A 12933-nucleotide genomic window follows, 5' to 3' on the forward strand; every position below is an offset into this window, starting at 1 on the left:
CTGGTAATTGTGCTCAATGCATTCTGGGTCAGCTTCATGTACATGTGTCTGTTGATGTCTGCTGCTTTTGTGTAACAATGAAGTCAGTTTAAACCTTGTCCTGCAATGTAATGATCACTTAATGGAAATGACCGTTCATTAGGAGCCTCATACCGGGAGGTAAACGGAAGAGTACAGCAGGTGGAAGGTAGTAAAACAAACATTTGTTGCAGACTTTTGTCTCCAGGCTTTCTGGCAGGGTGGTCGTGGGATGAGAGATAATAAAAAATAAAAAAAAAAACATAATAAGGAAAAAAAAGTCCTCCTTGTTTATTTGTGCAAATACAATCCATTAACCACCAATACAAAAATGTGTACATGGTCAATTATAGTAATACAACAACATTGGTCGTCTTAAATAAATAATTGGAGATACATAGCAAACTTTTTTCTCTCTCTTGCTCTGCACCACAACCTATCCCTTTAAGAAACAGTGAGACTAGCTGCACAAATTAGAATCTCCCAGAATCCCTTGTGCTAATGATTGACTACAAAGCTACGAATGTTACTGTGCATCGTACTTTTAGTGCAACAGAATTCTGGGCTGGATAAGCGTGATCACCCGTACACTGTGTGTTTTGTTCTGTTTTAGGAATTCATTGAAAACAGGCTTTGTTTTTAATCCCAGTGCTGTAACACTAGCACCAGATTACTGGAACCAAAGGGCATGTGCCAGTGTGGCATAAGATTAAAACAAAAGCCCTCTGTCTCCATTGTCTAGTTCATTTCATGTCTAAATATCTCCCCTCCATTCATTACCCACACCTTTAGCACTGAAAAAATAACCGTATGGAGCTTTCTGGTTATTTTGTTCTTGTTAGAAATTAAGCCAATCAATATATCTCCCTATAGTGACATGTTTGATCACGAACCTTTTTGATCCATCAGGGTCACTTTGTACTTGATCTATTCATTTCATCAAACTAACACCAAGCCTTTGTCTTCATTCACAACATATCTTCCGCTATAATGTATGACAGCCCAATCCCTTTCATACATGTCTTGTACCCTCGGTAATTACTGATAGCTGTGCGGTGGTGTTGATAAAACCTAATACTGACTCCTCAACCAACGTGTGGAAAGAAAACCATAGGAGGCACTGATACAGTATGTGGGTGCATCCTTACAGTATAACCCATACTGTTGTAGTAACTGCAGTGGTCAATATAGAAATAGTTTACCATGCATGGATTATAAAATACACAATTATTAGGCATAATTTAACACCTTTTGTTTGCCTGTTACACACTTTAAGTCTTGCAGTGTAAGCTGTTTGCTTTAAGTTCATAAAATCAGAGACCAACTACAGCATCACTTGCAATTTCTATTCAGATGCCTCTTTGATTGTATATGTGAAATTTAACTCATGTGTTCTGTAGTTTTTTTTGTGCTTTTCAACTTTACTACTGTTTTAACATGTGCGTTTTGAGACAAAAACTTCAGTTCTGTATGCTTTACTGAATCAGCAAAATTAAACAAGAAGATAATTTTGAGAACTTGAACTCTAGTTATTTTATATGGTGAATTTTCTAATAAACAGTATCAAATCTTCAGATCTATCTGAAAGCCGAAAAGTTGTAGGTAATTCTAAACAGCGAGTTATCAGTTTATCAGTGACTTTTCTTTCTTCATTATAGTTGGGTGTCCTGGAAAATCTTGATGCACCATCATTTCAGATTCACCTCATTAAAATGACCTGCAAAAAATATTTTCTGTAAATAAAAAAGAAAGATATGTAGGAAAACCCCACAGGCATTTTCTTTTTTTCTATTAGGTTGGTAACAGGAACCAAGGACAGGTTATCTAAAAAAAAAACATTTTAAATGAAATTGTGGCTTATCAAGTTTTTGCAGGACACCCCTCCTTGAGTAGCCACTTGGCGCAGTCGGAGCTGTAGAGTAGATGAGGGTTCCAAGCAGGGGTTCCAGACCATGCTGATTGGATGACCTGTTCTCATTGTCCTGTACAGTAGCTGTGATGGAGGCGAGGAGGCGGGAGAGCTGGATTTCAGTGCTTTGCTGAGAAAGAGGTACAGTAAACATATTCAACTGACCAAACACTGATCGAGCCATTATTTAATATCGCTGTGCCTTACATATTGTTCAGTATATCTTTCTACCCATGAAGCTGTTTAACAGTAACAGTCTTTAGTTACTTGCTATGGAATAGTGCTGGCATCAGGTCTATAATCAATCAAACTGCAATCATTTTTCAGCTTGAAAATATCAACATTTCATATAATATGGACCTGCACAGTGCATTGAAGTGTATTACTGTACTTGATATATTATATGCATTGGAAAGTTGTATGCTCTTCTAATGCATTTTCCCTTTTGTCCTTTTGCCTCTTTTCCTGTCGTCCTGTTCCTTCACTGATATACGGGTTCCCCCTACCCCAATTCTCAGAGAGTAAGGATCTCAGTGTGTGCAGCTCAAACTAGACTAATGCATGGGACCCGTTGTGCATGGATTGCAGCCATTAACACACTGCTGCTAAATATTGCACTGCAGACATGCATGGCTGCAGGTTGGTACCTCCACCACACACTGCTTGAAGATAAGAAATGGGGAAAGGCTTGGGCAGTAGTTGTCTGAGTGGTGTATGCTTAAAGAGCCACTTGGTACAGCTATGAAATAGCAGAGTTATATTAGCTAATGCCTTCTTCATTTGTTATAATCACTTTGTACGATTTTCTGTTTCAGTCATCACTCCCTGGTGACTTTTAAAAATGTTGAATTTTAAAGCCCCTGCATGGCCTCAATAGAGCCCCAAGAATCATGTCTAACCTCTGGTACACCAGAGTGTGACTGTTAGACTGTCCCTCTGCTGCACTCTAGTGGATGCAATAAATACCACATTTGTTCTATGTGGTATTTGTTACTGATGTATTTTCTACTAGTTATCATACTCTTTTAATAGGAAAGTCAATAGAAACATTACTCCTGGATCAAGGGTCCATTAAAGCTACATATAACTGCAGAACTGTAGTCTTCGGCTCGTTTAATGAATCACACTTGTACGATGGAAAGAAATTACCCGTTGACTCAAGAGAATGAGAATGCTTCCAACTGCTTCATTTCAATAACAATAAAAAATAGAGCCAGAAGGAAATGCGGTGTAGCTGAAAATGAGTCTGCCTCTTGAAATCATGGAATACATTTTTAGTGGCCATGAGAGAATTCTCAGACATTTTAATGTGAGTTAAAACGAACCTTTTTTAAGCTCAAACCACGAGGCAGCACCCACAGCAGACTGTGGCGTTTTATTCCTGTGCTTGTTTGTCTTGGTAAGTACATCCCCTTATTAGAAACGAGTTGTAAATGGAGCTTTATTATTCAAACCCTTCTCACCTTACACACAACTGGGGTCAAATATATGACAGCAGGGCTGCATAAGGTCCTTGAAGTCAGGGGCACTGCTCTTTGCTCCCCCTCTACTCCCAAATGACCTCAGTCCAAGTCTTAATCACTTCATGATTTAATGATACCTGTAAAACCCGGAGGACTCAGAATCTCAAAAACCTGTATTAAAACGTCTTCTCATTTCTAATGCATTTTAAAAGAAAAAAATCCACTTTGCACACATTTCAATATCACCTTTATTTACCAAGCACCCCACAGATTTTGTTTAATATCACTTGTATGTGCACGCTCCAGTAGTAGAAATGTTTACAAACAATCTCGCTAGTTTCTGACATATATAAATATTTGCTGTTTTTGAATGCATTCTGTCCCCCACACATGATAACCCTGAAACCATAAATCTGTATTTGTATATCCTGCTGACTTATTTCATTTGCAAACAGACATTCAAACTCTGACGCTCAGGCTAATGCTCAGCTGAGGTAATGGTACAGCCTTGTTATTCTGACAAGTCTTTACCACACATACTGGCCGCTCAGATATCTCCAATGCACTCTTTCCCCTTGCATTATCACATGAATGTCAAGGTCAAGTACCATTGTAAAAGTGTGAGCTTGAAACAGATTATCTGATGGTCAGGGAGAGCATTTTTATACAAAACAACAAATAAAACCAGCGAGATACAAACAAAAGTCGCCTCTCTTCTTAACAAAACCTGGCTCCCTTGATAGCAGTGCTACATGAGTTCCAGGTGCATCTATTCAACAATTTAGCCTGAGTTGTGGTTGTTCACCCTGTCTCAGCCAAATCAACGAAACAGCCTACAGTCTTTCACCCTGCCACAGCGTTATGTGTGTTTTTGTGTGTGGATCATTTGCCTGCTGTTTTTTTTTTTTTTTAAGATCCTTACTTTAATTGCACTTTATTGATAGCTAAAAGCAGTTACAATGATTTACTTGAGTGTATTTATTGAGGGAGGGGGCAGAATTTGTATTGCTGAGACCTGCTGTAACAGGTTGCTCTTGCAAACAAGATGCAGAACCACAGCAAACTTTTCCAGTGTTTTCATCAATAAAACACTGGACTTCAATGGGTTAATCATAGGCTTCCTTTAATTTAAGATATTAAATTAAAATCGAGAGATCTACAGATACTTTCTTGGCTGATACATGTACGGTTTACAGACAAACACAGTGTATTTTTTTAAGTTTCTGAATCTCAAACGCCTTTTCGTAATGGTGCTTGGCCTCAGGCATTTCTGTTCGACACGCCCTTCCCAACACATTCCGTTTTCCACTCAAAAACCTGGTCCAGGGATGGAAAAAAAGACTCCCAAGTACTTATTGTAGCAGTGTGATCCATTCCTGGTTTTACTGTTGCGTTTAAAAAGACACACCTGAGCTTGTTACCTTTACGCTGTGGCTAATCAAGCTCGTAGTAAAACCTGGAATGGGTGAAACTGCTATGCAATAGGAGTCTTATTTCCATCCCTGTGGTCTACTCTCTATGATGTTTGACAATCAACACACTGTATGTGGACCCACAGGAAGAATATCGAAGAACACAAAACACCTACACTATGAATGACAGTAACTGCCCAACCAGGGGCAGCACCACAAACCCTTTCCTTTCCACTGTAACTGTTAATTGGGTGTACAGAACGTGCAGGTGTTCAGCATCTGCATATGAGTTAGCAAATACCAAATTGTCACATTGTGATCCGTGTTACTCTCCTGGTTACACAGTTGAAATTCAGAATCACAGAAAAGGAATCTGCATTGTATTTTTTCACCAAAGCACTGGGCATGAGTTATTTATTTTTATGAATTTCATCAAACTGTTCTCGACCGTGGTTAAAGAAGCCATCGACTGTCTGGAACTGCTTCAGGAATACATAACATTATTTTATTCACAAAGAAACCCTTTGGTTATCACGCGATTATTGCAGATATTTTTGCAATGCATGAAATATGGATGGAACTTTAGTTTAAGGATCCGCTATAAAGTACTATACATATACACGTGTTAAACAACACCACAGTGTTGTTAACAATATCGATAATATATCAACAGGCCAAAGCAACACACTGTTAGAAGACATGCATTGTAAGAAAATATTTACACTGTAATAAATAGTTATCTCTTATTAATAATCTTTACCGTGTATTAATGGATCATTAAACTAGTGTGGCCAAAATGTAGCTGAAAAAGTACCGTCATGCTTTGCAGCAGTTTGTACATGTTAGAAATTGTATTTTTGTTCTTACTGGATAGTACTCCTAGCAGTGCACTTCTAAGTGATTCATTTTATATTATCATTTGTCAATCTTCCTTATACAGTGATATTTGAAAAATATGCATTGCAAAATGAAAAAGGGAGTTTTTGCTCAATGATAATTGAAAGTCTGACTGGCCGCTGAATATGCAGTAAATTGCAAAGTGGTGCAAAGCATCTGACAGTAGAAGTGCAGTACTGTTTATCCTGCAATGCGATGTGTGCCCTGTGTTAACAAGTTTCGCTTTGCTTTGCCATGGGGGTGACTTTCCGTTTCTGCTGATGCTGTGCATCTTTCTGAGTGCAGCAGTTTTATAAAAGCATCAAATCGGTAAGAAAATGATCAAATCATTCTGTTTCAACAGCGGTTTTAGTTGCATGATTGTTCAGTTTGTTTTTGTTAATTTGCTTAACTCATCTGTCAGTGATCGAGCATGGTGAATTCGTCCGACTGGAACGTGCATTTCTGTGTTTTCTCTTAAATCAGAATAGAAAGCAGAAATTAATGACATTTTTTTTAAGGGAAATATCGTTACTTATTTCTATAAGTGCAAACATTGACATCATGTTAAATATATGTAAATATTTGTAAATATTACAGTGATCATGTGAATCATGGGTAGCAGTGTGGAGTAGTGGTTAGGGCTCTGGACTCTTGACCGGAGGGTCATGGGTTCAATCCCCAGTGGGGGACACTGCTGCTGTACCCTTGAGCAAGGTACTTTACCTAGATTGCTCCAGTCAAAACCCAACTGTAGAAATGGGTAATTGTATGTAAAAAATAATGTGATATCTTGTAACAATTGTAAGTCGCCCTGGATAAGGGCGTCTGCTAAGAAATAAAATAATAATAATAATCATACGTTTGTACCAAGATACAAGTATTATTGAGCAATGTTTAAAAGAAACATCGCAACATCTGTTTGCACAAGAGAAAATGGGCCCAGTTTCCCAGGTCATGTTTAAGTTGATTAGCTGCAAAATGACTGTGGCAATTTGCTGTGTTTTAGTTTTCTGGGCAAGTTAAAAATCTTTTAATCGTTCCATCTGTTTAATGAGCTTAGTTAGCCCGGTCCCTTATCTTGCTCTGTGGAGCTTTCTTGACACATTGCATGTTGTTGCTCCAGGGCCACCCAGGTGAGCAATGAGCCAGAGGTGGACGTGTGGGATATCCTAAAGAAAGCCCCGGCGTCCGAGTACGAGAAGATCGCCTTCCAGTACGGCATCACCGACCTGCGCGGCATGCTGAAGAGACTGAAGAGGATGAAGAAAGAGGAAAAGAAGAGTGAAGGTTTGTGGTCAGGCCGGTCAAGTGCAACCTGTCACAAGAAACTCAGAAACGTCCTTTAAGGATGAGCAGTTGCCCTGGTTATGAAAACAGATCACTCTACGGTGTGCCTTGATAAATCTGGGTGGGATCTATTTTATTGATCTAACGGTGGCCTATTGCTGCCCTACACTATCGCAGACCACTTTTTTGTATTGAATTTCAAATACACAGATACAGCGTATGCACATACTTTTTTTTCAAAAGGAGTCAAGACTTGGAGAAGCACTATTTTTCTGCTATTGCTATCCTTTGGTACTCATCACTGCTGCGTGTATTAAAAACATCGCAGAGAGCAGCAGTAGCCAAAGTGGTTGTCAATATGACTTTCCTAAAGATTTTACTGTACCTTGCAACTGGGCATTTTGAAGTTACAGAACATGTTTCTTCTTATTCTAGCATTCCTTAAGAAGCTTGACCCAGCCTACCAGGTGGACAAAGGTCACAAAATGAAGATTGTGGTTGAGGTGGCCGATCCTGATGGGGAGGTGAAGTGGCTGAAGAATGGGCAGGAAATCCAAATGAGTGGCAGGTACGAGCAAAGCAAGGACATGCATGCAGTACAGAGTACAGATGTATTGCTGCTGTTCATTGAAATAAACGTGCATCAGAGATTGAAAAGAAAGTAAAGGTTTCACACTCACAATAAATCCCTGGTCATTGGGCATAACCTTGGTAGCTGACCTTGTCTGTACTCTTACCTGGCCAACGTGGTCTACCATGCATTAGCACCCTCGAATCAGGTTTCTATCTTCACGTCAAGTCTCAGAGACTATATTCTAAGTATTTGCAGTACATGTTTCTAAAACCTTGTTTGCAAAAAAGTATTCAGTGATGAAAATTATGTGATAAAAATGTCTTTGGAATATTATTGTATGTGGTTTATCATTAGTTTATCGTTTATCAATATTTTTTGCTCCCTTCTGAATTGCTTCTTCTTTTCTTTCATCTCGCGTTCTGACTACCGCGCGGGACTGTTTTGACGTCGCTTGTAGCAAGTAAGTTCATTTGTAATTTACACATGTATACAGTTTTAACAATGCTTTCACTGAGCATGGGGGAAGGTGAACTTAAAAAGGGGATGTTTGGGGACCTTGTACACATGCTCATGTTTTGCGTTCATCTCAAACTGTCTCTCCTGCCCTTTGTTAAACCAGGTACATCTTTGAGAATATTGGAAACAAAAGGATTCTGACCATCAACAACTGCTCTCTGGCCGATGACGCTGCCTACCAGTGTGTCATTGGAGAGGAGAAGTGCTTCACTGAGCTCTTCGTCAAAGGTAGGCTTCAGAGAAGGGAGATCCCAAGGAAAATCATTCTCCAATGGAAGTACTGTCCATTTTGTGAACTATTATTGTACCATATGCAATTACTTAATGCTAAGGCTGCATAACATGCCAAAAAAAATCACTTACCTATGATATAATATTATAATTTGTTTGGCTCTTTTTAAAAGCTGCTATAAGGATTAGTGAGATCATTGTCTTTTTTGGTTCTTGCAATCAAACACAATAAACAGCACTGCATATTTGATGTCAATGATGCGACGGGTAGTCTGTGTTTGCTCCCTCTGTGTGTCTCTAGAGCCCCCGGTACTCATCGTACAATCCCTTGAGGATCAGATGGCGATGAAGGGAGAGAGAGTGGAGTTTGAGTGTGAGGTCTCCGAGGAGGGAGCCCTGGTCAAATGGTGAGTGATTGAAGGGTTAAAGGGCTACTTTATATCATCTACATATTTGATAATATTGAATCTCTTTCCTCTGTTGCTTTTACTTGGGTTTAACATGGGGCCTGCTCCTGAAAAGACTCCTTAAAGCTGGATTTCTATTGCTCGTTTATATTGCTGATATAAGAACATAAGAAATTCTAGAACGAGAAAAGGCCATTCGGCACACCTATGCTATATGACTTGTCCCCATTGACAGACAGGTCAGTAAGAGAGTTTGCAGAGGCACTAATCCCACCTCCTCCAGCAGGTGTCTCTATTAGGCAGAGGGTGGAAGTGATGCCATTTCAAAAGGCTGAAAAAACGTGACCTATAGATGACATGTGAGCAACTTCACTGGCAATATCCACCAAAAAAACAACTACTGTGCTTCATGTAAAGATATTGGTGACGAGCACAGACGTACGTCAATGCCCTGTTTTTACTCGTAACAAGTGAATGGCAGTTTGAAGGTCGTAAGGATCTCTTTACATCTTGTTTAATGTGATCTTTATATGAACATGTGCAAAGCAAACGTGGAAGTGAACGAAGCACACATTGTAAAGTTATCACTGGAGTTGGAGACGACCACAAAAAACATAAGAGTAAAATCTTATGGACAAAAGCATATTGTAATCGTGACAAGTGACAATGTTGTGGTATCACAGAATACCGTGTGGTTACATTTATATACATTATAAATGTTGTTTGTAACAATAGTCATTATTAATTTCAGTATCAAAGAAACAAATAAAATGCTGTTTGACAACACTGTATAGTATTTGTAATTAAGATGTAATTACATAGGAGCACGAATGTGCATGGTTTACTGTTAAGTTTATACTCAACCCTGATGTTAAATAATCAGGAAAAAGCAACAACGCTCTGTAATACCTTCTCAATACATTCACAGAGTCTGTTTAAAAAAGTTTGGAGGGTTGTATGGTAATCCTAGCAACACCACTGTGTCTGTCTGTCTGTCTGTCTATCTGTCTGCCTGTCTGTCTATCTGTCTGTTTGTCTGTCTGTCTCTTGCCCTGCACATTGAATTCCCTCTTTGCCCCCCACTCTTGTCGCTGGCACTCTGGTTTGAGAAGTCAGCACTTATCGCTTGACCTTGTAGGGAAAAGGATGGTGTGGAGCTGACCCGTGAGGAGACGTTCAAGTATCGCTTCAAGAAAGACGGCAGGAAGCACTACCTGATCATCAACGAAGCTACCAAGGAAGACTGCGGCCACTACATGGTCAAGACCAATGGCGGGGAATCCGTAGCTGAGCTCATGGTCCAAGGTGTGTTTCGAAGCACTAATGATATAAGTGCTTACAGCACAGTAACAACAGTAGCAGAGGATTCTGTCTCTGAACCTGCTGGATTCGATAAGCTGAACTGTCAGTAGAGAAGGCAGTTTTGTGCAATTAAAACTTTCAGTCCTGAATTATTGTTGTCAAGCTGAAGAATGGAACACCTTTAATGAGTGTACATGAGGACAGGACAACATTTTTTTTTTACATATATTTGCACACTACCTCAGACTGGGACCTGTGAGCTTCCAACGTGATTTCCGACGGCATGTGCTAAGATAAGACGGGACCTTGAGGTCCCTCCAGGACTGAAAGGCTTAGCTCTAATTCCATATGCGCTACTTCTCTGCTGTTTTCCTTCCTGAAATTCGATCAACGAGTCTCCATCTGGCTGTCAAGGTTATTACTCAAATAAAATGTAAATGCTGCTATACTTAGAAAACATCCACGCTTTGTTTTCTTTGGGTCATACCCAACAAGGTCTTGGCAGAACTCAATAGACCTTGTACTAAAGTGCTCCATCTGTTTCCTTTTTTCCCCTGAAGTTTCACTTCCTGGGTTAACACATTTCTCTTCATAACATAACAGAGAAGCAGGTGTGGGCCAGCTCACTGCTTATAAGCCAGAATTGCAAGGAACAGCAGCTGCACTGTGGAAATAATATTACAACAGAGATAAAACTACAACTAAACCAAAATAAACGAATGCCCTGTCTCCACTGCCTGGCATTCCTGGCTATGGCTGCCCATGGTATCTCATACTCGATGTAGCGAAACTGGCTACAAAGAAAGTGTGTTATGACACATATGACACTCTCTTTATTGTTTTTCTTTAAGCTTTATTGTATTCACCTTTATTGCATGAAGTTATGGATTTCATTGCAGATAACATGGTAGTCCACCAAAGCTTCATGGAAGCTGAGCTGTACACTCTGAAGCACCATCCTAGGGTCCACTACAGTGTTGGGATCTGCATTCTCTCACGGCACTTCTGACACACATTTTGTTCTCCTCTGCCTGACAGAAAAAGACTTGGAAGTGTACCAGAGCATTGCTGACCTGACAGTGAAGGCCAGAGACCAAGCTGTGTTTAAATGCGAGGTCTCCGATGAGAATGTGAAAGGAATCTGGTACAAGAATGGCATGGAGGTGAAAGCCAGCGACAGAGTCCACATCACACACATCGGCAGGTGAGAATTCACAGTGTAACTCCCGAGGCACAGTATCATGCACTGCCATCCCTTACTGTGCCATCCCTCACGCTGTAATCTCTCTTATAAAGGTAGTAAAAGCTTAGCAAAGTGTAAGAAATATAGTAAAAGCACAGTACAGCACGGGTAAGCATTGCAAAAACATAGCGAGGTATGGTGAAGCATGTTAACCCTTTCAGTCCTTGTCTTAGCGTCTTATGTTAACAAAGTTTATTCTTGAGCTCGACACAAATAATTCCGGACTATTGAACATGCATAGTATAACCATGGGAAAACTGCAAAAATACCATTATGACAGAGAATACTAAGATGCTTCAAACACTTTATTTCCTGCAATGATAAAATAGTCATTTCTCTCTAGGAATCATAAATTGACAATTGATGACGTGAAGCCAGAAGATGAAGGCGATTACACTTTTGTCCCCGAAGGATACGCTTTTAATCTCTCTGCCAAACTGAACTTCCTAGGTATTCATCATACATTCCTTCCAACAACACACCCAATATATTTTACCCCAAGAAATAGCCTAATTTCTATTAATGTGGAATGACAGATTGATATCCACTTGAGTGACGTTTGAAACAAGAGAGGCAGATCCCACAGTTAAAGAAAAGTGTGCAATTTTCAAACTGAAAAACTCATGCATTTGGTTTTAAAAGTACATTGTATTGCTCTCAAGAATATATAAAACAATCCAAATATATTTGTTAAGTTTGTTTTTTCCCCCCTCCTACAGAGGTCAAGATTGACTATGTGCCTAGACAAGGTATGTTTTTGTACTCTCTTTTGAATAGTTATTACGCTAGCATTTTCCATTTGTCTTTCAAATTAATCTGAGCCCCAGACCCCTTTCGGTATGTTTTTTGGATTGGTTCTTTGGCTTCATGCACTCCCCCTACTGTAAAACCTTGTTAGTTAATGCATCATGGTGTGTTTCTAGCAGTGAATTTGCGTGATATATTGTTCATGATTCATTGTACTAAATGCAGTAACATGTGTGTGTGATGATTGATTTTGACAGATCCACCCAAAATTCACCTGGACTGTGTTGGCCACACCCCTGAGACCACTATTATTGTGGTGGCTGGAAACAAACTGAGACTGGACGTGCCCATTACTGGAGACCCTGCTCCCACTGTGGTGTGGACCAAAGCTGACAAGGTATTCATCCATCATTCCTAACACATTCCCCAGGATTTATCAGCCTATATACACTACTAACATAGAGATACTTTGAAATAAAGCTAATATATAAGTATCATTCATTTACCTCTAGTACACTATAGTAACGTGACTGCTATTTATTGAGAAATTAAGTTATGCAGTACAAGTTATGTACAGTATACTTACCTAAGAAAAGATTTAGATTTTAAATAAACATTATTACGCTATTAGGTGTCAGTTAAGAAAGAAAGAAAGAAAGAAAGAAAGAAAGAAATGTAACTTGTCTTTTGCGACTGTATATTGTTACTCAAAAAATGTCAATCAGGAGATAATAAGGAAGGATGTCTGGTGTTTTCAACTGGATGTAAAGCTGAGGGAACACAGCGCCACTTTTTCAGGAACAGTAGCTTGAAACCTGGTTCCAGGAGACCTAGTTTGAGGCAACTTGGCTGTATCAGGGCAGCAGTGTGGAGTAGTGGTTAGGACTTTGGACTCTTGACTGGGGGGTTGTGGGTTCAATCCCAGGTGGGGGACATTGCTGCTGT

The 12933-nt window shown here is 39.6% G+C and overlaps 1 protein-coding gene across 1 annotated transcript in view; it reads left to right on the forward strand.

Annotated features, from left to right (window-relative positions):
• The window catches only part of LOC117432349 (myosin-binding protein C, cardiac-type-like), a 40770-nt gene that overhangs the window by 6565 nt on the left and 21272 nt on the right, over positions 1-12933 (forward strand). The window contains exons 8-19 of the mRNA XM_034905047.2: positions 143-187; positions 2009-2068; positions 6805-6968; positions 7404-7536; positions 8000-8002; positions 8162-8286; positions 8591-8696; positions 9835-10001; positions 11037-11202; positions 11585-11691; positions 11961-11990; positions 12246-12385. Coding sequence (XP_034760938.2) covers positions 143-187; positions 2009-2068; positions 6805-6968; positions 7404-7536; positions 8000-8002; positions 8162-8286; positions 8591-8696; positions 9835-10001; positions 11037-11202; positions 11585-11691; positions 11961-11990; positions 12246-12385 — 1246 coding nt within the window. The remainder of the gene's footprint in view (positions 1-142; positions 188-2008; positions 2069-6804; positions 6969-7403; positions 7537-7999; positions 8003-8161; positions 8287-8590; positions 8697-9834; positions 10002-11036; positions 11203-11584; positions 11692-11960; positions 11991-12245; positions 12386-12933) is intronic.

The sequence above is a fragment of the Acipenser ruthenus genome, chromosome 27 (genome assembly GCF_902713425.1).
Source record: "Acipenser ruthenus chromosome 27, fAciRut3.2 maternal haplotype, whole genome shotgun sequence".
Classification (NCBI taxonomy): Eukaryota; Metazoa; Chordata; class Actinopteri; order Acipenseriformes; family Acipenseridae; genus Acipenser; species Acipenser ruthenus.